Genomic DNA, 27,851 nt, shown 5'->3' with positions numbered 1-27,851 from the left:
CAGTTGAAATGCAGCCATTGTTCAGACACAACTGCTTATTTAAACAAAATGCTGCAACCTCATACATGCATACCTGGAAGTAAACACCCACATCTACATGCTTAGAATTGTACAGTAATTGCAATACAATCCATTTATAAGTAGAAGAAGAGAACATTCCACTGCAATTATTTTTTATAAATGGGCCCATCAAATAAATTAAATAGCTCTGGGTTTAAATAAAATAGATAATCAAGTTTACTCCAAGGAGAAGTAAAAGTGGCCATCATGTGATTCTGTCAGCTTTCAGGGGTCTGCCCCTGCCTCCATGTGCATTTGCTATAACCTCCATAAAACACACATGGAATAAAACTGACTGTAAAATGTATGGACAAAGAGCGTTATTCTTATTACAAACCCCTCTGATAATTAAATGGAAATAAAAAAGTCGTAAGAAATTAATCAATTATTTCAACCTACATTATAGTCCTTTAGTTTAAGAGAAATCTGATTAAACAAAAACCATTTTGATTTAAACAAAAACAAGCTAAGATATTAACCTTATCCTGTAGAGAACAGTGAGACTGGTTGACCCCTCTACTTGGAAGGTGTGGTTTGGGGGATACCAACATCTGTCTGTCTGATTCATTAGTGCAAACATGTTATGGTACACCGGCAAGATACCTAAGGAAAAGAAAAGACAACGATGTTTTATTTGCAAGATCTTTTTCCTGCGTTGAAAAGGTGCTGCTAAGCAGTGTTGTACTTGTCACGCCCGCAAGGTTTTAATACTTTCTTTGGGATTTTAGGTATGAAGAGGTTGCCATGGGAAAGCTTTTGAAAAGAAAACACTCAGATCACACTGAATTTGGTTCGGCTAAAGCAACGGATAATGCCAATACAATAAATAGTTATAACATTGCAGAAAGATGACTGAGACAGGCCTGTTCATCCCTTAATGTGGTACCCATTCCAAGACATGCTTCAGTAAACAGAACATCTGCTTCTGGAATACTTTTAACAGCTCCAACACCCAACTAGAACAATTCTTTGTTTGCTTGTTTTTGTTTCTTTAAGGTATTTTATACCACTATTCGGATGAATCTCGCAGAGAGGTTTACAAAAGGTTATTTATATCCTGTTTTTCTTTTTCCTTTTTTGATATTTTATTTATTTATTTATACTTTTGAAGTTTATACATTTCACTAGTTTTATACATCTCACTAATTTTACATTCATTTTGACATTTCAAAACTTGACTTCCACTCCCCTCTTTCTGCGGTTCCTTAAATTTGTTTTTAATATCTTCTGCACATCCAAATTAACTTAATTTGCACATTTATTCATCTTCTTTAAATATATATATATCCTGTTTTTTCAGTATACAATCCTACCAAGGCAGGATCTTTACAAGAGGCATTAAAATAAGTTCTAAAAAACTACAGCAAACAATAGCATTTCCCAAACTTGGGTCTCCAGCTGGTTTGTTTTTTTACTACAACGCCCATCATCCCTGACCACTGGTCCTGATAGCTAGTGACGATGGGCGTTGTAGTCCAAAACAAGCTGGAGATCCAAGTTTGGAGAAACCTTGCATACAGCTCTATCAACATACAGCCCAGTTCACAGTTTTCCTCACCTGGTTACAGTCATGTGCATTGTGGAAAGGAGGTTGTGAGCGCACAAGGGAAGAGCATACTGTGAACTAGCCCCACGACAAAGCAAGACCAGCCAAATCAGGCAATGGTACTCAGTGAGGAGAAAGGTTGCTTTTAAGCACCAGTGCTCTGCGGACTGGCTAAGGCAACACGATGAGAGACAACAGCACTTTTGTGTAACTTCTGTCTCCTTGTGTTTTGAAAACTTTTTTTTTAAACTTTATTCCAAAAAAGAATTACAAACATCAAATTCAAAATCCATATTTGTTTTGTAACATAAGCCTATTACATGGTTGACTAGATTAAAATATACCTAATTGCTATAGACTTCCCTTTGCTACATCTAAATGCAACACAATTAGCAATATTATATTAGAAATTTTTATAAATTCCCCTATACCCCCCACTCCCCTATGTGTGATCTCAATTATTTTTTTACTTCTTCCATCTTGTTGTGTTGTTGTAGTTTAATAATTATTCAATTGATTCTTTTATTATTTCCTTGTTTTAAACATTATCTATTAATATTCCGGTTCCAGAACCATATTTTTTCATGTATTCCTTCATTCCATCCCACTCTTTAATTGTTCTCTGATTTGAATGGCCTCTAATGATTGCCGTCACCTGGTTACAGTCATGTGCATTGTGGAAAGGAGGTTGTGAGTGCACATGGGAAGAGCAAAGTGTGAACTAGCTCCACGACAAAGCAAGACCAGCCAAATCAGGCAATGGTGCTCAGTGAGGAGAAAGGTTGCTTTTAAGCACCAATGGTCTGTGGACTGGCTCAGGCAGCATGATGAGAGACAACAGCACTTTTGTGTAACTTCTGTTTCCTTGTGTTTTGAAAACTACGGCTCTAGATGGATTAATATATACAAGGTTTAAGACATGCCTAAGAAAAGATACACAACAGAAGATGGGAGAATGTTACCGTGAGAACTCAGCTTGACCTTGTCTGGGGAAAGAGCAGCTCTTCTTAGGCTAGAAAGCCCCAGATTTCCACCAAAGCAAAGCAAAACATTCAACAGCTTCTGTTTGTAGAGAACCAGTCATCACATATTGCAGCAATCACTTGCTAAGCAAAAGGTGACTCATTTGTGAGTCACTTTGGACATCAATTTGGCAGAACAGCATTCAATCATAACTAGAGGGAGATGAAGCTTTAATGAAGCACCTCTCTCGGTGCCAACGGAATGGCAGAATGAGCCAACATTTGTTTGGACTGGTTTGGCAGCTGGTGGTTTCAAATATATGGAAAGTCCCAGCTTTAAAGCAACATGAGATTGGTTAGCTTAACAGCTTTCCATTTGAAACAAAAAGCTTATTTGCCTTCTATAAAAACACCCGAGAACAATGGCCAAGGAACAATTCAGCCTAAACCAGCAATTCATATTTATTAGTTGCAGGAATATGTTGAAATTTCATGTTGTAATAAGCAAGCTGGACTCTTTACAAACCTGATGAAGAAATGATGATTCAGGATGAACGTTTGATGTAATTTCCCGTCATTTCTACAAAGCAGCCCACAGCTATTTGTATAGAAGAGTGTAAAATACAGATATTTGGGGCTATGGATTGCGTGGGAAAGGCTGGTGTCACACCGGGGATTTTCCATAACCAACACAAAAAGGTGCATTTATCCTTTCCTTATACACCTTTGTTGCACTCCCATGAACTCCAGCCGTTCCGCAGTCATTTCAAAACTAAGTAGATAATGAATAATCATAAAAACTAATGCACTTCAGAAAGGCTAAAAGCACCAGAATGGAAGGGAACTAATGCAATACTCTGATCCTCACTGTTTGTCCCAGCCCCTACACTTCTACCATGACATACGGGTGGCGCTGTGATCTAAACCATTGAGCCTCTTGGGCTTGCCAATCAGAAGGTTGGTGGTTCGATTCCCCACGATGGGGTGAGCTCCTGTTGCTCTGTCCCAGCTTCTGCCAACCTAGCAGTTTGAAAGCACGCCAGTGCAAGTAAATAAATAGGTACCAATGTGGTGGGAAGGTAAACGGCGTTTCCGTGCGCTCTGGTTCCTGTCACGGTGTTCCGTTGTGCCAGAAGCGGTTTAGTCCTGCTGGCCACATGACCCAGAAAGCTGTCTGTGGACAAACGCCAGCTATCTCGGCCTGAAAGCGAGATGAGCGCCACAACCCCACAGTCACCTTTGACTGGACTTCACTGTCCAGGGGTCCTTTGCCTTTTTAAAACCTAACTTTTTGGATGCTGGGTGACAATCTAGTTTTCAACACTGTGATATATCAGCAGCTAAATGCTGCCATGTACTGATATATCACAATGTCTGAAATTGCCCAGGCATTCCCCATAAGGCTCCTGCATGCACAAGCCAGACAGGTCTGGGGACTTGCCCAGGCTACAAAGTTGAACGAGCCCCCATACCATTCTGGCTCCCATGAGCAGCAGCTATATGGGGACAAGGGCGGGCAGCCTCCTGCTGGCCCCTGAGCCTGCTGGCCCTTCAGAGGAGCAGTCTAAACAAGCTGGCCCCCACTTCAGTTTGCAGGAGGCAGAGGGGGCTTGATCAGCTGAGAAACGGGCTTTCGTAAACTGTCCACCTCACAGCTGATCAAGGCAACTTGAGCTGGCCCTATATCTTGGCTTCCCGGCCACCAGCTGTGGGCCAGCTCAAAAAGTTTGAAACTGGTATCGCAGTTTGAACATCATACTGGTTTCAGACAATTAATCGTAATATCGCCCAGCTCTACTCTGCAGTGCCTCCTAAAACAACCTGGCTTTTTTTTTTTTTGAAGGGCTACCGTTATGCATGCTGGAAGGGCATTGTTTATTAAACTGCAGCATCATTTGCTAAATACTCTACCTAATCTCGATTAAAACTAGTTTTCCTTGCATAAGAAGGTGAGCGATAGGGAGCACGGCACTCTTACTTTGCAGAGATTTCAAAAGGAACCAAATGTGTCTGTAACTTGAGCTTTCTGTGAACAAGAACAAAAACCACTTAAAAAAAAAAAAAGAGCACGGGGTTAGGCGATTTACCATTTTGGCAACAGGTGTTAACCCAGATAGAAAGGTTAGCGATAGAAAAGCAAGATTTTCCAGCTCTGGCAATTACTGTGGAAAACTGTAAGTGAAACTTTCTGGCTGTGGGAAAAGATGGCAAGAATGCTAGAGGTCACAGACACATCTTAATCCCCTGTCTGACTCGGCTGTCATCCCAGATGGATAATCTTAGCACCAGAATGCATTTCTGCTCTGCGGACTGATAGTCAAATCTAAGCCCTTCTGCAAAAGTGCAGTACAGATTTTGGGCTGGTTGTTTACACACACACACATTGCATACTGTTGAAAACTGGGTTTTATTAGTATTGCAAGCATTTTTAAAAATAACCATTTTTATTAAATCTTCCAAAATTATTACGTAACTCCAATCATGTGCATCATTTTTTTGGTTGCACATTTTCTTCTTGACTTCCTGTCCCTCCTTTCCCTGATATTTTCCCCTCTTATTAGCTGCATTAAAATACATCTACAGTTGTACCTTGGTTCTCCAATGGAATCCGTTCGACTTCTGAAAATGTTCGAAAACCAAGGCACAGCTTCCAATTGGCTGCAGGAGCTTCCTGCACTCAATCAGAAGCTGTGGAAGCCTCGTCGGGTGTTTGGCTTCCAAAAAACGTTCGCAAACCGGAACACTCACTTCCAGGTTTGCGGCGTTCAGGAGCCAAAACGTTTGAGTCGCAAGGCATTCGAGAACCAAGGTACGACTGTATATTTCTTTCCTAAGCTTCCAAAGTCCATTCTTTACATTCTTCTGTTACTCCTCTCTCAAATCCTACACATGATTTCACATAAGAATGATAGTTGGATAGGATATAAGAATGATAGTTCGATAGGCATTTCAACCGTTTTGTAACAAGGCTTCTGTGCCTTTGCATGACAAGCAGAAAGGAAATGAGTGTGGCTTTCCTCACTAGGAAGGAAAATACTGAATTTACAGTTCCATCCATAAATACTTCTTTCCAATATTGCTGTCATTTCACAGGCTGGGTTGTTACTTACAGTAGCTTAACAAGTTCTAAATAAATTTCAGTCCAGTGGTGATGCTGCTCTTGTCACAGAGCCAAAACATAGGGGAAGATAGATTGATCATATTTATTATTACACTGACGAAGGCTTTCCAGGCTTTCCAGAGAGACTACTAGGGCTGGGCAATATACCAATATATTCTCCAAAACCAGTTTGAATAATAATTTTATTATTTATACCCCGCCCATCTGGCTGGGTTTCCCCAGCCACTCTTGAAGTCCATACTGAGGTATCGGCTTCATAATTTCTGACCTGCCAATATATCGTGAATCATGGGGTGGGTGGGTATGTGTCCTACTCAAAAATCACAATGTGAGAAAAAACTGTGAAGCCAGCCAAGGTTTCTCTTGATTCCTGCAGCCCCTGTTAACTCTCCCAGCTCAGCTCTCCCCTGCCTCTTGCAAGGGGCAGCGAATCACCAGAGCAGGCACTGGCAAAAAACACAATGGGGGAAAAACCATGAAACCAGCTAACGCTTCCACATAAAGGTAAAGGGACCCCTGACCATTAGGTCCAGTCATGGCTGACTCTGGGGTTGCGGTGCTCATCTCACTTTATTGGCCGAGGGAGCCGGCGTACAGCTTCCGGGTCATGTGGCCTGCATGACTAAGCCCCTTCTGGCGAACCAGAGCAGCGCATGGAAACACCGTTTACCTTCCCGCCAGAGCGGTACCTATTTATTTACTTGCACTTTGACATGCTTTCGAACTGCTAGGTGGGCAGGTGCTGGGACCGAGCAACGGGAGCTCACCCCGTCGCGGGGATTTGAACCGCTGACCTTCTGATCGGCAAGTCCTAGGCTCTGTGGTTTAACCCACAGCGCCACCCGCGTCCCTGATAATGCTTCCACATCCTTATTTCATACATTGTGATCTATTGGTATATTGCAATTTTTAGCTGCTGGTATATCATGATGTTGAAAACCAAATATCGTCAAGCCCCATGTGTTCACCTCTTTCATCCTTATTTCAGCCATCATGAGATATTGATATATACTGCAATGTTTAGCTGGCGATATATAGCGACGTTGAAAACCAAATATTGCCCAGCCCTAGAGACTGCTGCTTATTGGGCCTCAGTCACTCCCCTGCCTCCAATAGTATTGTTTTTCTTCTTGTATTTGGATTCCTACTGCATTTATATCTCACCTTTCCCCAAAGGAGCTCAAGGTGACAAACGTGGTTCTCCTCCAATTCAATTTTATCATCACAATAGCCCTGTGAGCCAGGTTAAGCTGAGAGACTGCAACTGGTCCAAGATCCCTCAAGATGCTTCATGGTTGAGTAGGGATTTGAACCCTGGTCATCCCGGTCCATCACTCTTAACCACTAAACAACACTGGCATATTCTTTTTATGCTATCCATTCAGTTCAGCTAGGGAGAACACTTGCTGCTTAGGTATTTGAATAATTTAAGTTGCTTTCAGTTGTACATTTATGTAACTGAACTAATTTATTTCCAGTACTGCATATTCCAGAATAAGAGACTCACGCATGTATGCAAGTGTAATAAATAGCTTTATACCAGGACTGAAGAAAGCTTCTACTTTGGTTGAGAGGTCCTGGGCATATTTATCTTGGGGATATTTAACTTGCAAGTGGTTCTTTTTCGCAGTTGGAACGCTCTAGCTGAGCTCAACGGAGGGGACAGCAGTGCAGAACCCGTACTTTATGTACAGAGACAGACAAAAGCCTCCTTGTATTTCAAGCCAACATGTCGGTATGCTGAAGAGTGTTTCAGATCCTTGCTTGTGCCTGTGCGAAATTTCACGGCTAGCGAGGGCAGTAAACTGAAATCGGGTTTGTCCCTGTTTGCAAAATAATGAGGGCTTTAGAATTTATCTCCTAAGTAACCATGTAATGGACTTGTGCCTCCTTCTGTGCTTAGTAGTTCAACATAAATCATGGTAGATCTGCTATCCTCGTGTGTTGGCATCTTAGCCGCTGGAGAACAGTTCCTGTAACACCCATTAAAGGTCAATCAATCAATCATTCTCAAACCTTTATTGGCAAATAGACAACATTCCCAAAGGTTCAGTACAAGAAAACTGATCATCTAATAATTACAATACTGTTGTATAACATTCATGGATCCTCACTGCTTGTTGCAGAAACCTGGCTACTATCTCCATCCTATGCCCGCCCTGGGTCAACATTAGGAAGGCTACTTTACATTCATCTAAATGCTACTCCCTGCTAATAACCAACTGATTAATGAACTTAAGATGGAATTCTCTGATACGAGGGGCAGTGCAAAAGAACATGCACGACGGATTCTATACAACTCTGTCCACAGGGACATGGTCTCTCTGCAAGCGGTATTTTCTGGATCTCCCCTGTAGTATTGTCGATGGCTGCACTTTCAGTCTCACTAGTGTGTATACCCTGCATTGATTTAGTTTGGCCGGATGGTAGAAGTAAGTCGCCATTGGCAGTCCACACTGCACCATCCCCAAACCTGCACAGACACTATCCTGATTTGGCTATTAATTTCTTGAAATTCGTTGTCTAACCATCTGCATTTAATTGTCTCAAAGTGTTTGATAATCTTATTTATATAAGACGCAGGGTGCATGAAAAGTACTTACCAACGTGCCAATCTACCATGTTTGGATTTTGCAGCCAACCCCGGTTTCCTTCAACCTATGGATTGCTCAAACTCGCCCTGTATTGCCACTCACGTCTTAGTGGTAAAAGTAGAAGGCCCTCCATTACCACATTGCCTTTGATGGTAAGGAACCACATTTGCAGATCGCAGGATGGGGAGGAACGGACTGCGGTTTTCTGCCATGATTGTATGTTGTGTGATATAATAAATTAGGCAGAGGATGTGGGGAGGAGCAGAATACTGGCCTATTTCAATCATCATCATCCCAAGAAATCCCTGTTACAGGGATAAGGGCCAGAGAAAGTAACCAATAGCTGAAGGGCCATGACTCTGTAGCAGAACAAGCTTTGCCTGCAGAAGGTCCCAGATTCAATCCCGTGCATCTCCAGATAGGCCAGGGAATGTCACCTGGTGTGAAACATTGGAGATCAGCTGCCAGTTGGTGGAGAGAATGTGAGCTAGATGGGCCAACAGATTCATGTGGTATAAAACAGCATCCTACGTTCTATGAAATGTGTTTAATAAAGTCCCCGGATCTTGAGTGGTGAGGAACTTTGCTTGAGACCACAGAGATCTGGATTCCATGGAATGGACTGAGTTAGGAAAAATACTGATTATTGGCCAAACCTCTGGTACCCAGGCACAGTTCTGTCTCTTGCATTTTATTTCCTAGATCAGCGGTTCTCAACCTGTGGGTCCCTAGATGTTGTTGGACTACAACTCCCATCATCCCTGAGCTCTGGTCTTGCTAGCTAGGGGTCATGAGAGTTGTAGTTCAACAACATCTGGGGACCCACGGGTTGAGAAAGGCTGTCCTAGATTTATATGCTGAAGGCCACCCTGAGAGAAGGGAGAGGGGACTGGAATTCTGAATGCAGAATTATTCAGCAGAAGCTGAACCTCTGGACCAAGGAAGGGAGAAAATGAAAAGCCACATGTGCATATGCTAGCCTACTGTCTAAACAACACACTCCTGAAGAGCCACCTCCTCCCAAACACAAGATAAAGGCTAGGACTGCAAGGAAGAACAAACACTTAAATAAATAAGTATTCCATGGCTCTAATGCATGGAAACGCAGAAAGGGACCGAGCCACATAAGATGCAAAGCAAAGCTTAATTCAACAGTGCCAGACAAACACCTCACATGGAGAGCCATAGTCCGATGGATGGTTCTATACCAGAAATGGTGCAACACTTAGCACAGAAAGAGAAGCGGACAAATATCCTTCACAGAAGCACTGTCAGAACAAAAGAGTCCTAAGTTCATACTTGGAGGTACTAAGAAAATCAGTAATAGCAAGGAATAGATAAGGAAACTCTTTGCAAACATGAATATTCATAGACCAGCGGCATGACCAAAGGCCAAACAAAACTTCCTTAACCATGGTTTGGCATGTGTCCCATAACCTGCTTAAGACGACTCATTGATCTAAAGGGAAAAGATCATCTATCGGATGCTATGAATTCAGATTATAAACAGAACTGCACAACTTTTTTTTTTTTTTTGCAGTGCTCACATTCCTTGTCTTCCAAAACTCAAAAAGTAGACATTGTTTTGAATCAGTGTAACTTGGTGGGTTAAATCAAACCTTCATGAACAAGTAAAGTATAGATTGGAGATGGTGAAAAAGAAGGAATAAAGTGTTCCATAGTACGTTCTCCTGACACATCTTTTGACTCTAAGATGGAACTTTGATTTCCCCTAGGTTACATAAAGGCTCTATAAGGGCATCTGAAGGTATCTGGGGTGGGCAGAACAGACATGTTGTCCAATATGTACATTTTAAAGACACAATCTGATCTTGGCAACCTTAAATCATTTCCTGCGGCACCTTTCCCATTCTCCAGGATGGCAGAACTTCTGAGACTACACCAGAAAGCTCCCCTATACCCCAGGATACAACGCATATGGCCTTGCAATTACCTTCCTAGTAATTTTTTAAAATTGAGCACTCCAGCTTAAGCACTAAGTACAGTATTTACTTCAATAATAGAAATACTTGGTAGAGATAAAAAAGGAACAGCCCATGCAGGAGTTGTCACCAGAAAGTATACACCAGCAGATATTGTTATTAATCGAATTCCAACAGTTAGCAATGGACAATCTTAGATGACACTAGCAGCTTAAAAATATGGAACCAAACTATTCTCCAATTCCACAAAACAGACTTGATTTATTTTAATGACATTAATGACACTAAGATTTCTGTTACACTGAACAGTTTTCCTTCCCAAGTCTTCCCAAGAAAAATGTGCAGCCTCTGGGCATGGATGCAAATTCTTAATTGGATGTTTGAAATCCTAAAATTGCCAGAGGAGCAAGAAGGACTGGTGACTTATCACCTACACCATCAAGATATCATCCAAGTTTTGGGTCTCTTTTGAAAGCACCTTTTTTCCATTTGGTTCAGCAAGAGCTTCCTTTGTCTAGTCAGAGAATATCAGGGGCAGCTTGAGTGAAGAGGAACCTACGGTTTCAAAAGACAACCGCAGCTTCCGAGACGAACAGGAAGGTGCGAGCATCAGCCGCAGGTTCCGTTCTTTTTCTCACACCAACAAAAGCCTTGTTTAGGTGAAATGTTAAACTATGGTTGAGCATTATGTGAACATGCCAGCATTATGTGAAGTATGCTCCCCCTCTAGTCAGAAGGAGACCATATTAACTAACTTCAGGTTTGAGTTACGTCCAAACGTGGACAACCCAGTTAGTCTTAACTATGCTTTTTTCAAGCTATGTTTCATGAAGCTAGCTTGTTTCAATAGTAGTTAAGAGTGAGTACAGTTTAGTGTTCTGGCAATTCTAAACAGTGGTTAATGGGGGGAAGCAGAGGAGGGACCCCAAGACTCATTCGCATGACACTAAACCATGGGTGAACCTCCAGGCTGTTGGTCAAACTTGAGGATGTCAGATGTGGGTAAGGGTGGGGCTGCAAAGGAATAATCTGGAACTTAAACGACCGTTCCTGTGCTGGAGCAAGCACACTCCCATCAAACCACTTCTCCCTTCCAGAACTGCTCTCTGAAGCCTCAACTGTCAAGGCTTCGAGGTGCAGTACACAGCTGTTCCAACAGTCCCTGGGACACTCCTTCAAACATTTGATTGCAAAGCACTGAAGGAACATTGCTGGGGCTGTCTGAGCCACAAAGTGCCATTCTGATCTGTGTTTTCTTGCCAAATCCCAGAAAAGTGAGGCCGAAACAGTTCCGTCAGTCAGAAAACAGGGGGTGTGATCTTACCACAGGCTTTACAAGCAGCAACACAGATCTCTTCTGCAACGTACTCTCCTGCTGGAAACTGTAGATAATCGCCATCCATCTTTCCTTGGGAATGATACAAGTAAACTCGAAGCAGAGGCTCTGTGTGCGTGGAAACAGCCGCATTCCCAAGGACGCCACCATTCTGGTGAAGAGTAGATGAGGCCGGGCCTTCCATTTCTGTCACCGTAAGGCAAGCCATCATGACATTCTAAGGTTCACAGCTTTGGCCTGAAAGAAATCCACAAAGAAAAAAATGTCAGTTAGATTTTTAAAGAAGATATAGAGTACGCTGCATTGATTTGGAATGACAGTGAAGATTTGGGGGTTCTCCCCCCCCCAGCCTTTCTCTACAACAAGTTCCAAAACTCCTTCTCCTCCCCCCCCCCCGGAAGTTTCATCCTCACAACAACCCTGTGAGGTAGGTTAGGAGGAGAAATGGGGACTAGCACAAGGCTTTCTGCCCCCCGGTTGAGCAGCACGCTGGGGCCAGCTGTATTGGCCACAGCCTGCAAGGCGCTGGCATGAAAGCACCTCAGCTCCCACAATGAGAGCTGCGGCAGTTTCACCTGGAATCTCGCCGTGATGTTTGGCTGGCGATACACTGCAATGTTGAAAACCTGACATCACTCACTTGTTTTCAAAAATTCAAGAATTCTGCAAGCAAACCGAGAGCACCGTTGAAGGCGTTGCTTAATACCATCCATTCAAATCCTGAAGTGGCTTTCTGAAACCACTTAGTGGAAACAGTGCCTTCTTTTAGAATCTGTTCTAGAACTCTCATCCCACAGTGCTGTAGAAGCAACTTCTGAAAGTCATGGTGGAGAAATGGTAAAACAAACCAAGACAGACCACTGCTGTTTGTTGAAGAGGTGCAAGCTCTGGTCGTGCCAACTTGCGGAAAGTTAAGGGAATTCTTATTCTCCACTTCCTGAACAAGCTCATTCTACTTAACAAAATTTCCAGATTCAGAAGTTTCATTTCTGCATTAAAAAGGTAGCCCAGACAAAAATAGCACCCAGGTTTAGATCCTCTTTGGCTTAACTTCCTCAATTTAGACAACTCTATTGCAAAAAACAAACACACACATACCCCGAAAAACCCCCAAAGAACTTTTACAAAACCACTGAAATGTGTTTCTGTATTCTTTATTACTACATACCATACTAAGCTATGCTTTCTGTTGTTTTCAAAGCTGGCAAAATCCTGATTATTTAGTTGTCCACATTATTATTATTATTATCATTATTATTATGATCATCATCACCACTGTTATTTAATCTTGGGACCAAGGAAACATTTCCCCTTTGATATCAGCTTTTCTTATTTCCCTCAGAAAGCACAGAGAAATGATTTGTAGTTTCCTCCCCAGAAAACTTCCAAATTCATCTTTCAACAAGAATCTTAATCCTCAAGACGTTAGTTGCACAAACGTAAAAAAAAGAAAGAAAAAGAAAAACCCGCAAAAAACGGTTAAAAGCAGATCCTCAGAAAAAGGACATTCAATTAAAGTACTATAACTTGATAAGTGGGTTAAACTAAGATTGCAATGGTGCTCTAGCATTATCTTACATTTTTGTAATTCTTTTGGAGAGTCTATATAACATCCCAAAGGTCAACACATTTCCCTGACTGCTCTTTCTTGAAATCTGGAGATATTTTGTATGTCTAATGGGATAAATCTGTAGGATTCAAAATAAGTGAAACTATCAAAGGGAAATTTAATCTAAACAATTCGAGTAGGGATTTCTGGCAGGCTCACTTTGTCATTTTAACAAAGACCTCCTTCCTTATAAACTACAGAAGCAAGTAGGAAAGGATTAGGCTCCTGCTTTTGTGTTCTTTAAAAAAGTAAGTAAGCCCCGTTAAAAACCAGTGTACATCCTTCATTAACTGATATGATACATATATATTGTACTCAAATCTTCCCTTCAATCAGTATTTGAGTTCTCAAAAGAATGGTTAAGCAACTAAACTACATCTGAATAGTCAGATACTGAGCAATCTGCCAAAGTTTGAGGCATTTGCAACGTAAACTTCAGGAGTTCTATGAAGCTGTGAAATGGAGTAGCATCTTGGTGCTTATAACAGCACGATGATTTAGTGAGCTCACTACAATATTGCCTAAACTATATTTAACGGGGGGGGGGCGGGTTAGTTCAGTATTTAAGCGGCAGAAACACTGCAAGCACGGAGGTGGGGGCAGAACAACATTCACCAATGTTCCCAAGCATCTCATACTGCCTCAGAATATGGTTCCACTCAGCTATCAGAACTGATGGCAGGGCTTACGTAGGCACAGCAGGGACTGAGTTGTGTGTGCGTGGAAGAAGAAGAAGAAGAAGAAGAAGAAGAAGAAGAAGAAGAAGAAGAAGAAGACGAAGAAGAAGAAGAAGACTGCCACAAGAAACTAAATAAAAACCAGAGTCATCCTATTGTAGGACAAGACCTGCCAATAAAAGTAAAGAACTTATTTATGCATGCTACAACAGCGGCAAGAGTCTTGTTAGCACAACGATGGAAGAACGAGGAAATCCCAACGATAGAACTGTGGCAAGCAAAATTGATGAGCTGTGCGGAATTGGCCAAACTGACATATAAGCTGCGTGAAAAGGACAACGGTGACTTCAAGGAAGAATGGGAACTTTTTACAAACTATCTAAAAAGACAACAAAATGAATTGTTGTGGCAGGTTTTGAATAAACATTCACAAATGTATTAGCTGAACATATGATAGATAAAGTAAGGATATGTACAATTTTACAGCATGCAGAAAACAATGTATGTAAAGAAATCAGGGAGGGTAGCTGAGGGAAGTCCTTGGTGATGGGGAGAGGGAGGGTTGGGGGGAGGGGAAAAATAATGTAATTGATTAAGAGGATTGACAAATTGTTATGTGAAAATTGGTTAATAAAAATATTTTAAAACAAAACAAAACCAGAGTTATCCTTAAAAAGAACTACTACTTCAGACATAGTCAAAATATCCCTTCCCCTACCTTTCCTTTAAATGGTGGTGAAAATAAATTGCCCAAAGAACTGAAGATTTTTTTTATTTTTTAACTTCACTGGTCAGTAAATTATTGCATATTTTGTTACTGGCATATTGTCAAATCATAATGAGAAAATATCGTTTCACCACCATGAAGAACCTATGTTCTTGAACACTAAGTTGTAAAACACAAGACTTTTTCATGTTAGTTTATTTTGCTCTGAGTGGCCCTAAGTGTTTTCCGCAGCTATGTATCTGAAAAAGGCAGATAGTCCGTAAAACAGATATAAGACAACTTGCAGAACGAAGATCACTTTTATCTCTACATATGCAGCTTGACAGAAAATGGAAAACCGCAAACACAAGCCAGGGCTCTGAAAGTAAACAGCATGTGAAAAAGGAAGAAGAAAAAAAGTAGGAGGAGGCAGCAGCGAAGAGGGAGCATTCATTGCTAGTGTAAACACTTGGTTTCTTATAAGGGTAAGAACAGAGTCTGCATTTCACTGAATCGACAGAATGTTAGCAAGCAAGATTTTAGTCTTCCTCCTATTACAACTGAACTGAAAAGAAACTGTTAATGCAAAACTATTCCATTCTCCAAGACCAATTTCAAGTTTATAATATTGTATTTACACTTAACATTTGGTTTTGAAAGAAGAGTATTCATTCCAAAATGTATACCGTATTTTGAAATTTTGCCGGCAGAATCGTCTTTTCAAATCTCCACACAGAAAGGTTGAATTTAAAACTGATGCAAGTTAAATATCAGAGTGCAATCTTAACCTTGAATTTGCATCAGCCGAAGAGTTCTAGGTTCTCGGCAGAAGCTCTGCTATGGCGGCGGAACGCAATATATTCTACCAGCAGATCAGAAGTCTCCAACGTGCTGTAGGGATCAACACAGCTGCTCTGCCAGAGAAAATACAGAGGCAGAGTAGCCAAAATAGGGACGGAGACACAGTCACAGCACAAATTCTATGCCACGTCAATTCACAACACAACCATGTTCTGCCAGCACACTGGGGAGGTTATGCTGACTGTACACAGCCATGACCTTTCGTTGCCCAGACTGTACGATCTGTATATACAAAAAACTTGTACACGTGATCTGAGCACACGATCTCAAGGGTAGGGTTGTGGCCTTCTGGTTTTCAAAAGGCAGCAAGTATTACTGCTGCAGTCATCCCAGAAGTCATAAAAGACCTTTCACGGGGAGTTTTGATATATATTAGCTCACAAAGACTTTGGCCAGCTATGCAAAAGTAGTCCAGCCATCTTTGCATCCAAACCAAACAAGCTGTTATTTGCTCATTTATCTTCAGATTATGAATTCGCCTGGAGTTTATTTTGGTAAAGTAAATACACAATGTCAGAATGCAGTCACTGTTTGTTCTTGGTTTTTCTAGTAAACAAACAAAGCTGGGAACAGGTCACTGAGCAGAAAAGTTAATGATTTGGGGTGTCTTTTTCGGGAAGGTTTAAAGTACATTTATGAACTTGCATAGTGCTAAAGTGCTTCATTTAAGCTGTAAACCTAACAATGTCTTGCAGGCCAGGTGAAGCCTATGGAGAAAAAGATAAGATTGCACACAATCTGTTATAATGGAGCAAAAAAAAAAAAACAAATAAAGCTCTGCCCATAATCATAAAAAAGCAATTTTAACAAAATACATTGTAAGACAGCTCATTCTGCTTAGTGTTTCTACAATTCCCTTCTTTTCTCTCTTCTCAAACATACATTGCATTTGTGATCAAATTGCACTATTTAAAGGCATGGATGTTGCAAGTCAATATCACCAGTAATAGCCTTATCCTAGGAGGCAGGTTAACATATCACCTTGAGCTTATTAGACTCTACAGTACAGGTGGGAAAACTTTGGCTTGCAAGTCAAACTGGCAGGGATTTAAACATTGTCTGCAAGGCTGCATTCCCCAAACGATGCTTACCTGCCCCACACGTTTCAGCATATGTGATGCATCTGGTACTGGGCAGGTACAGATGCAGTTGTCATTGCACAATTGGAAGCCTTAAAGTAGATTCCTAACTGTGCATTGGCAAAGGACAACAGGCATTGGCCCTAGCAGATGGATTGGCGGTGCGAAAATGTTCCCCATGGGAACTCTTGGCAACCTCTTAAGTCCTGACTTCTGGTCCAGATCTACTTGTAAAATCTGCCCCCACTGACTAGGGTCTGATAAGGATCGAGCCCACGTAGGCAAAATGTTCCCCTGCACTAAGCAGTGTTCGAAATTAGCCAGGCACCAAGCGCGTTTTGCACCTATCAGCCACTTGAGACCAAGTGAAGATGCCTGGGCTTATATTTTATCTGCACAATCCGAATGAATTTCAGGAACCAAAATGCTTTTTTCTAAGCAGGAGCAGTGAATGACATTATAATTCATTGCTGTTGCTTGACTTCACTTACACCACCCCACTGCCCTGCTCACAGTTGTGAAAAATATTCCCATGTAATGAGGTCGGAATAGGCCAGTATATATGTGGACTGTCTCTGCTTCAAGTGACTTTTCTTCTTGAAGTTCTCAAAGCTCTTAAACTAGCTCAAGGTTGTCCTCTGAACTAACCAGATGTTTAGAGAATCAATCCCAGTCATTCATTTGAAAAATAAGACACTGGAGCCATCTTGCCCCAAAATGGCAACTAGACATTCCGTTTGGGTGACTGAAACCTTGGGTTTAAGGAGCCATTTGCCACCTAGCTTAAATATGTGAGTTTCTAACGCTGGCTCTAAGGCTTTGAGGAAGAGAAGCATAAAACCAACCAAAGAGCAAGAGTCACGGTGTTACATGCAAATGTACACAAGTCTTGCCAACCATTTCCCCCCCAGTTAGAAAGCGGTGTCAGGAGATTAAAGGTGCAACACAAACTTGGAGTTGGGACCTGTGTCTCTGCATTTGCTGATTCAAGCTGGAACAGAATTGGGAGGAGAAAACTGGACCATGGAGAACAGATCAAGTGGCCAATCTGCCAACAGCAATCCTGTGCTCAAATCTGCACCCTTCTTGAAGCTGCTTTTATTGAGAAAAAACAAGTCAGGACTTCCTCTCACACTTTAACATGCAACCAGGAAGAGGCCTCCTTAGTGCACAGGTGGGGAACATGTTGCTGGATTAACATGTTGCTGGATTACAACTCATCTCATCTCATTCCAGACCAATAGTCATGCTGGCTGAGCCTGATGGGACTTGTAGTCCAAGAACATTTGAATGGCCACAGGTTCCCCACTCTACCCTTAGCCCTTACTTTGGAAGATCACATTCAGAAAGAGATTTGTAATACTTGAGTTGGGTAGGGCTGCTGCCTCTTGCAGTAGCAGTGAAAGTCTATTCCTTCAGGAACAGAGCAAAAGAGGTCCATTCAGGAGGGGGAAATGCTTTAATCTCCGTGATCATAGATCTGCAAGTTATTTCATGGAAAGCCATGTGCTAAAATGGACGCAATTGCTCTGCCTCCACCGGAATAGCTTTGTTGTGCAAGCTGAACCCTTCCTTCTTCAGCCCTGCAACAAAATTACAACAGCAAATCAAAACCACAAGGTCCAGTTTCTGCAATCACCGGAACAGTAACTTCGGTCACTCTTAGATGTTCAATCACAATAGACTGTTTATTTTGCAGCTTCAGATCAACTCCTACTTTAAAACACAACGGCCGAAAAGCAGCAAACGGACTCGAAAGCCGTAAAATAATCCCCAGCAAAACTTGCCTCGTTATCACCACCAGATGCTTGAGATGCTTCCAGCACAATGTCAATCACACCATCCATTTCGGAAGAGTTCCTGTACATTCCTATTATCAGGGGTCTGCTGGGACTTGTGGCTATAAGAAGCCTCACTTTAGTGTCTTTCTAAGGTGCTGAACCAAAGCTAAAGATGAGGTGGAGGGAGAACTGAGGGAAGTCTGGGAAAATGAGAAACTAAAATTGAAACCAAAAATGGCTGAGCACTGCTCTCTGAGCCTTGGGATAGTGGATTTCCTTCCCTGCCCTGCTTTCTCTCTCATACACCCCCCAAAACCTCTCATTACCCTTTCTCCTAACTTCCTCTTTCCGCCTGCATCTGTGCAAAAAAACTCATTTTGCATTGTTCCCATACTTAGCATCATGCTTCACTCTTAGGGCCCAGTTCCCACCAATATTAACCGGCGTCTTGGGCCAAACCACTTCAGGGTGCAGAGCACGAATCACACCCAAATAAGTAAAAATCCATTCTGCTCACGCACAGGAAGCATTGGAAACAATCCTAAATCACCTCGAATAAATATTTTGGAAGTTGAGAACACATCTTAAATTACACCGATATTCCATGAACATTGTCCAATTCTGTCTAAATATATTAAACCCCTGTCTTCCTTCTTTCACCCTGAAATAAGTCTGTAAGCTTTGCCATGGTTGTGTGTTCAGACATTTCTGTTTCCCATTCTGTTATGAGTTGGTTGAAGACTTATCAAGGTTTTGCCTAACACCTCACAGCAACAATTATATAGGACTGGCACGTCCAACTTCCAAGAGACTGCGATCTACTCCCACTATAAAAAAACTGGCAGTGATCTACCCAGTGAACTGGAAGTAATCTAGATCGCGATTGACCGGTTGGACATCCCTGATATAGGATATTAGTTCTGTTTGCTGCTAAGGTGCTTTTTGATACTGGCTAATCAGAATAAAACAGGACCTGGAGCAAATTGTTTTTCTCTCTATTCTGTTCCTCGTTCGAGACCAAAATTCATTTGCTTTGTTACACGGCCAGTATATTTGGACAGAGTTTCCAGGACTCAAACCACATCGACAATATTTAACATCTTAAGTTTACATTTACTATATGAAGTATTTCCAGAGCGATACACCATTTGGCCATCATACTTTATCCTTGAGAGGAAACAAGATTCCAAGTCCATTTCCCTTTCACTAAAGTCTCAGTGGCACAAACCACTTTCTTGATACCCTGTAGTGTAGCTTCACGCTCACCAATACCTCAAACCATTTCTGAACAGTGCAGGCAGCTAAGCGCCTCTATTACCACCAACATGGAGATAGCATAAGGGCTGGTAGAAGCCCAAAGTTCTCGTTTGTTTCAGGATGGAGCAGAGCTGGGTCATGCTGTTGGGTTCAATGTCTTTATAAACTATTTGGATGAAGGGATTGAGGGGATGCTCATCAAATTTGCAGATGACACCAAACTAGGAGGGGTAGCTAATGCCACAAAAGGCAAAAATCAGGATTCAAAATCACCTTAACAGATTGGAGAACTGGGCCCAAGCTAACAAAATGAATTTCAATATGGACAAATGTAAGGTTCTGCGCTTAGTCAGGAAGAACCAGGTGCACAAATATAGGATGGGGGACATTTGGCTTGCTAGCAGTACATGTGAAAAGGATCTTGGGGTCTTGGTGAACCACAAGCTTAACGTGAGTCAACAGTGTGATGCAGCAGTAGCAAAAAAGGTTGTTGCTATTCTAGGCCGCCTCAGCTGGTTTTTATGTTGGACCAATCAAGTGGGAAAACATCCCTTCTCTTTTGCCTTTCTGTTTGCACCTGCTGCCAAAGAGCTATGGTTGGCACCCATCTCTAGAGATGCCAGCTGCCATAGCACTATACTTGCAGCTTTCTCCCTCTCTCAGCAGCCCTTTAGTGGGCAGGAAAGGATGAGGCCATACAGGCAGCCATTGTGAATGTACCAGTGTAGCTCCATGGCAGCTGCCCACATCAGCTCTCACTTTAAAAGTTAAGAAGCAAGACATAGTTTAATGACCTGTCTTCCAACGTCCAAGGGCAAAATGGCAGCTGTATTGACACACACAGAGGGCACGGTGCCCGCCCATTCTGAATTTGGGAGAAAAAGAGAGGGGTGGGAGGAAGCAGCAACCAACTCAAAAGGCCACAGTTATCTACTGTGTCACCATGTCCTTCCAGAGGTAAGGAGACTTGGCTTAGGCAAAAGTCCGACAAGAGTAAACATCAGCACAGACAACGCCAATCAACATACGGTTGCTCCAGCTTAAAACGAAAGGGCATTGAACTCATTTTGGCTATCTGTCTTTATAAAAGAGATTACCTTCTTCGTGTTGTGAAAGAAACGGCTGTGGCAAGCAGAACATTTTCCAGTTCAGAATTGGCTCATTGACTATACCCAAAAGAGCAGAGCAGAGTTAAGTTCATAATCTGGTGGCCCACTCTTCATCAACTAATTCGACATGCAGTTGTACAAGACCTCAATAAAACCATACAAACTATATTTATTGTGGCTTCCATTTGGGCAATATTGCCACAATATTGTATACAATACAGTGGTACCTCGGGTTAAGTACTTAATTCGTTCTGGAGGTCCATACTTAATCTGAAACTGTTCTTAACCTGAAGCACCACTTTAGCTAATGGGGCCTCCTGCTGCCGCCGCCGCGCCGCCACACAGCTGTTTGTTGCAGCAGCCCTTGCTACAAGCTCCACAGGCGAATGGTGGCTCTGGCGCTGGCCAAGGGGTGCTTCCCAGGCCCCTATGGGCAATGGGAGAAGGCACTTTTCTTTGGGGCAGGGGGAGGCAGTTCAGAGACCAGGAGTGGCCCCTGTGGCTGCCCAGAGGACTCCCAAGGGGAGAGGAGGCTGAGGGAACACTCCACAAGGGGTAGGTGTTTGAAAAAGGCTGAGAGGCTGTCAGTTCTGCAGGCAAAGGGTGACACAACTGGGCTCCTGAGCACCACAGGGGTGCCGCAGAAAGAATGTAGTTGGTCAAGGGAGCCGTGGACCCAAAAAGGTTGAAAACCTCTGGTGTAGGGAAAAGCCGTTCATTCCTTGTCCAGCACTGATTTGAGCACAGGATTGCTGTTAGCAGACTGACCACTTGATCTGTTCTCCATGGTCCATAGAGACACAAGTCCCAGCTCCAAGTTTGTGTTGCACCTTTAATCTCCTGACACCGCTTTTTAACTGGGGAAAAAATGGTTGGCAAGACTTGTATACATTTCCATGTAACACCGTAACTCTTGCTCTTTGGTTGGTTTTATGCTTCCCTTCCTCAGAGCCAGCATTAGAAACTCAAGATATGTAAGCTAGGCGCCAAATGGGTCCTTAAACCAAAGTTATAATCAGTGAAACGCAATGTCTAGTTGCTATTTTGGGGCAAGACGGCTCTAAAGTTTTATCTTCCAAATGATGGACTGACTGTGACTATGAGTTAAACATCCTGCTAGTTCAGAGGACAACCTTGAGCTAGTTTAAGAGCTTTGAGAACTTCAAGAAGAAAAGTCACTTGAAGCAGGGGCAGTCCACATACACACTGGCCTATTCCGACCTCATTTTCTTAATGGTGACACTGGCCATTCATAACGTGAATTCCTCCCCCCCAACTGTGAGCAGGGCAGTAGAGTGGGGTAAGTGAAGACAAGCTACAGCAACTAATTATAATGTCATTCACTGCTCCTGCTCAGAAAAAGCCTTTTGGTTCCTGAAATTCATTCGGATTGTGCAGATAAAATCTAACTGACAGAATTCTACAGGATGTGGTATTAGTGTGTGCAAACAGTCCAGGTCCAATGATTCCCCAGGCATGAAACTCCAGATCGTGGACATGTTAGGTGCATAGCTGTCAACTTTTCCCTTTTGTTGCGAGGAATCCTATTTGGAATAAGGGAATTTCCCTTTTAAAAAGGGAAAAGTTGACAGCTATGGTTAGGTGCCCTCCTGGAACCCAGATATATTCATTTGGTTGCAAGCAGCTGATAGGCAGGTGCAAGATGTGCCTGATGCCTGGCTAATTTTGAAAACTGCTGTCTAGGCAAGCTGATCTGTACTTGAATTTGTGACTTTAGACTGCACAGTGCAATTCTAAAAAAGAAACCACACCTACTGAACAAGGTGAAGCAACTTAAGTAAGAGTATTTCCCCAGTTAAAACAGGGAGAGGAAAGAGTATTTGTGCAAGGCAAGTGGTAATGAAGAACATGAACTCTTAACCTAATCTGCCGACCTTATAACCACTGAGTTGAAAGGAAGGGAGAGGTCGCGTATGTATCCTTCAACTCTTAACTGCCTTGCATGCATGAAAAGGCCACTGCAGATAGATTCCAGCGAATCCAGTCAAAAGACATGTATTCTAGTGAAAACAGCAGAAAGTGCTATTTCAAACTAAGCCTACAACTGTATCTTTAGCTACGGTACTGTACCAGAATGATATAGCCTGCAACAGTATGCATCTGGTGGAAGGGAACGACATGACGAAGGTTAGCTATGCAAAGCACAGGGTGTGCACCCACCAAGAGATGCAAAGAGCAGTACAAAAAAATTAATAATACCCATGTGCCCAAGTTGTTAACCAGATTTTTTTAAAAAATAAATCAGTAGGTTTAAGATTAAAAACATGTGGACCTAAGGCAAACAGAATGTATTGTACCCTAAGTAAAAGGTAAAGGACCCCTGGATGGTTAAGTCCAGTCAAAGGCGACTATGGGGTTGCGGCGCGCGTCTCGCTTTTAGGCCAAGGGAGTTGGTGTTTGTCCACAGACAGCTTTCCGGGTCATGTGGCCAGCAGGACTAAACCGCTTCTGGCACAATGGAACACCATGACGGAAACCAGAGCGCATGGAAACGCTGCTTACCTTCCCGCCACAGTGGTACCTATTTATCTACTTGCACTGGCGTGCCTTCGAACTGCTAAGCCGGAAGGAGCTGGGACAGAGCAACGGGAGCTCACCTGGTTGCCAGGATTTGAACCGCTTGCTGGCATACAACCAAGGAAGCAGGGGCAATTGGCAGTCCCCCAGCTGGCTCCATCCCACCGGCTGGTGTACCGGACAAACTCCAGTCCTTGAATCAGTGACCTGAACTTCAAAAGCTAGGGCACGCTCTACTCAGCAGAAATAACGTGCAAACAGAAGTGGCAGGAGAGGCTGTGTGAGCATATTTACAAGCAGTTTATTCAGCATACATCAGGATAGAGGAAACATGTCCGATCTCCTTTGTGTCCAAAGCAAGACAGCCTAAGCAAAAGCTATACAGAAATGGAAGTTCCCAGCAAGCTGTGCTGGAGTGTAAACAGGCATGTGACACACAACAATCATTTCTTAAGGTGGAACGGAACATCCCAAAATCCTCCCCCTTTCCATGTAACCTGTGTCAACATATTTCGACCCAACTGCAACCGCTGTACATAAACCTTAAGTCGTTCTGTGTTAACAACCTTAGACAACAGATCTGCAGGAATTTCATTTCCTGGCTTGTAGGACACCTGAATGAGTCCTTTCTGGATACATTCCCTTGAATGATGTAACTTTATCTGCAAGTATTTGGTTCTTTGCTTGCAACTCTCTGAGGTTAGCAAAGCCAAACAGGATCTGTTATCTTGATACACCTGTATCAAGGACATGTCACCTTGACTCTGACATCCTGAAACAGTTTCATCAATCATTCACAATCCAGGAGTGAAAATGACAGGGCATTGAGTTCTGCTTCACAGGAATTTAGGCTTACTGTCATCTGCTTCTTGCACAGCCAGTCAAACAGACAGTGGTTGTACATGTAGCACACTCCAGAAGTGCTGGTACCATCCATGGTGTGACTTCCAAAACTAGCATCTGCAAAAATCTCAAGACCTCCAGTCTTCTGACTCGTGAACCTCAGTCTGTAGTGCAAAGTGCCCTTCAGATAGTGTGCTATGCGCTCGAGAGCTTTCCAATCCTGAACAGTAGGACTGTTAGCATGTCTGCTAAGCATATTAGTGCTTACAGCTATATCAGGTCTTGAACATCTAGCAATGAAATTCAGTTTGCCGAGCATGCATCTGTACAGTGAAGTGTCAGAAAATGCTTCAGCAGTACCATCTACCTGGTAACCTGTTACCATTGGTGTGTCCACAGGATTTGCATCAACCAAATTCAGCCTGGTTAGTACATTAGCAATTTTCTGCATTTGGTGTACCAGAAAATTTCCTGCCTGGTCTTTGTCTACCTGCAGAGAAAGATAGTTGGATACCTCACCAAGATCCTTCGTGTCTAAGTGCTCTTTCAGCTGAGCTAGGGTGCTTTGGTACAAAGCCTGATTCTTCCAGAGCTGACCTTCTGAATGGGAAGCCCAAGAGGCTCAGTGGTTTAGACCACAGCGTCACCTGCATCCCTGATGTACCCTACGTAGGCTTCTCCTGGCAAGAGCATCCCCTGAGCAGAGTTCCACTCATAAGAGGAGGCTGGGGTGACAATCTTCACTGATTCTCCCTTCCCTCTGAAGCCCTTTTTGCCCCACCATCTTCAGAGGGATGGGGGGCCCTCTGAGCAGCAAGAGGGACTGCAGGGGAGAAAGGAGAAATTGGGAGAAATCTGCCTCTCCTCTTCTACTGTTAGGATCGTACATTGGATCGAAGTAGCTCTTCCATTTGTGGACAATTAGTCAGGATCCTGGCCACTGAAACCATATAGTACATGTGTCAATTTATAACCACATTACAACTCTCTCTTTCTCCCCCTCTAGTCATCATGTTAACTAGGATTATACTGTATAGAATTAATATTCTGATATAAATTGCTTCATGCACACACATAGAGGATTAAGCCTCTTGATATGTCACAGTAATTCAAACATCCTTTAGGTTAGGACTAGGGAAAGAAATACATTACCCATGTCATGAAAATAACCGTGTTTAATTAAAAACATAGAACTATATCTATTTTCTTTAAAAATGATTAATAGCTCAAAGTTGTCACTCAGAATCAAGTTTCTGGCAAGCAAAGGTGCATTATTCAGCAGCAAGCGTTTGATAAGATCTATGGATTTGTTCAATGCACAAGTCTCTGAATGACAGCAGGAATACACCAGCATGTGTTAGGAAGAAAGAAGCCGTCAAGCTCTTAACAGGAACGAAAGGAAAGATCAAAGAGGCTTCACAAAAATGGAAAGGGCAGATGTTCCCACGTATAGAAGCAATGTGGAGCTAGAACACTCCATAGCAACAACTAAATAAAAAGTGACTCTATTTTAGTCATTCTTTCAATTTTACACGGCATGAAAACCTCGAGTTTTAAATCTTAAGGAAAAAGGTGCTTTTATTTTTTTGCAAACAATAAAGTTGCAAAACAGCTAAAAGTTGCAGAGCATTAAATCTTGCTCTGCTCTGAATGTTTGAGTTGTTTAACTTTAAAACATACAAATAAGTTATTTTCAACAAATCAGTTTCCCCCTACCCCACAGGATTCAACTGGCATGTGGATCAGCTTATATTTGTAACAAATAAATTTATGAAAGAGGCATATATTAATGCCAAACAACTCCACAAAATTGCATACCTTAAAGGGGCTAGTGCCCCAGTTTGCCAAATGGCTCATCAAATGCAATTTCTGGCGGTACTGAGCTACCTAACACACACAAAAAAAACCTTATCCCTGCCACAAGGGTTAGCCTCTTACATATTAAATAGAAACTCCAATGGCAAAGAGTGTGGCTTAACGATTAATAGTTCATAGTGGGATTTCCCTCACTGTATACTATTTACAATGTGGTTAATTGTTTTAAGTTGCACGTCACTGTAGATATCAATATAGCTTCGGCATTTCTTAAAAACCACCTCTGAATCTATTTCACCGCAAAACCAAACAGATCACAAAAGAATTATGCTCCAGTTTATAGCTCTGGTTCCTGGGTTATGCTGTAGCCTACGATAACCACAGACCTTTTCAGATTTCCACTTGTCAGAACTGCAAACGAATACAAAGCCAGTTTTTGAATTGCTTTTTTATATAGCCAACATTGTCTGAAAGAACGGTCTTCTGTAGTTTCTTCCTCCAAGGAATATTTTCAACACTAACTTTGTCTCCTTGATGATGCACCAATAAGCCTGTGAGATGTATCAGTGAGGCCTGGAACACTTTCAACACTTCTCCTCTCGACAATCCAATTTCAACTCTAAACAGCCAGCTTCAACTCTGAACTGAATTAGACAGCCTTTTATAGAGGCAGCCTATTTCCTTTGCCCACAGCAAGAGTGCGATTCTCTGAGGCACTAATAATATATGTTTTATCCGAGTACATAAACGATGCTGACGGACAGCCTTGTTATCAAGTTTCCCAACCCGATTACCAGCAGCCTTGGTGCAAGAGAACAGAAGTTCTTGTTGCTTCCCACTGGCAGTAAAATGTACATTTTTCAAGTTTATCACAACCACGTCAGCCGACCTAGCCAGGCAAACACGCACCAAAATAATCTGCCTTGACCCAATATAATCAGTTACAGCTCGCTATGCAACTATCCTAAGTACACTGGCTAAGTCTCTGCAAACAATTAAGAAATGGAATTAGGATTCTCTCCCCTCACCCCCTTGGCCAACTGGCTATGCCTTAAAACAACCTCAAGGCGGGCAGAAAGCCAAGATCTTAAAAAATAAAATAAATCTCCAGTATGCAGATGCAGGGAAATAAACTAAATCGCTGGAATGATAAAATGGCAGCACTTCCACAGTTCCTTTTTTTCCTTTGCATTTCAGTCCGTAAAACAAAAACAGTTACTTTCAGTTCCTTATCTCAGCCTCCTTCTGCTATTTTATGATAAAAACTACACACCATTAAAGGGGCTTTAATGGTAATTGTGGAAGTCAATTCTGGAGTGTCTTATAAGAGAGTTTCCTGCTTGTGCAATGGAAAGGCTGCGGTGTATTTATTAGGGTAGATTCGAAGCTGCTCTTGCCCTGAGCTGAAGGTGCTTTTGCTTTGTGCTTCCCTGCTTTTCAACAACCTTATTTCCCTGCTGTAGCCGCTTATACTGCTTTCCACAGCTTTTTAGTGGGCTCAGACAGCAGTAATGGAAAGACGGGTGCAGAAAAGCCCCGTTCAGTAAGTGGAAGAATCCAATCCACTATACAGTGGTACCTCGGGTTACATACACGTCAGGTTACATACGCTTCAGGTTACAGACTCCGCTAACCCAGAAATAGTACCTCGGGTTAAGAACTTTGCTTCAGGATGAGAACAGAAATCGTGCTCTGGCGGCGCGGCGGCAGCGGGAGGCCCCATTAGCTAAAGTGGTGCTTCAGGTTAAGAACAGTTTCAGGTTAAGAACGGACCTCCAGAACGAATTAAATTCTTAACCTGAGGTACCACTGTACAGGCTTGGTCTAATGAGAATACATAATAACTAGGCCTGATAAGACATTGTGAGTTAAGTACAGTATCAAAGAGCTAGATTCATTTCTAACTCTTTCTAACGTTTATCAAATACTAGTGGAACATTCTCCAAAATATTTGAGATGACGTAATGCAACACCCAATTATGAATGTGATATATTTCCAGGATTTTTCTCTTTC

General features: G+C 42.4%; 1 protein-coding gene across 2 annotated transcripts in view; it reads right to left on the bottom strand.

The window, feature by feature from the left end:
• Positions 1-27,851, bottom strand: part of JAK2 (Janus kinase 2) — an 81,040-nt gene that overhangs the window by 38,521 nt on the left and 14,668 nt on the right. The window contains exons 3-5 of one of the 2 annotated variants that reach the window (XM_083592921.1): positions 15,241-16,122; positions 11,551-11,799; positions 540-663 (exon numbers count right to left, since the gene is read on the bottom strand). In XM_083592921.1, coding sequence (XP_083449047.1) covers positions 540-663; positions 11,551-11,773 — 347 coding nt within the window. In that variant the 5' untranslated portion in view covers positions 11,774-11,799; positions 15,241-16,122. The remainder of the gene's footprint in view (positions 1-539; positions 664-11,550; positions 11,800-15,240; positions 16,123-27,851) is intronic. The other variant, XM_083592920.1, reaches the window with a different exon arrangement.

The sequence above is a fragment of the Podarcis filfolensis genome, assembly GCF_964270895.1.
Source record: "Podarcis filfolensis genome assembly, chromosome: 17".
Lineage (NCBI taxonomy): Eukaryota > Metazoa > Chordata > Lepidosauria > Squamata > Lacertidae > Podarcis > Podarcis filfolensis.
Note: the sequence above shows the minus strand (reverse complement) of the source record. Positions and strands in the feature narration are given on the sequence as shown.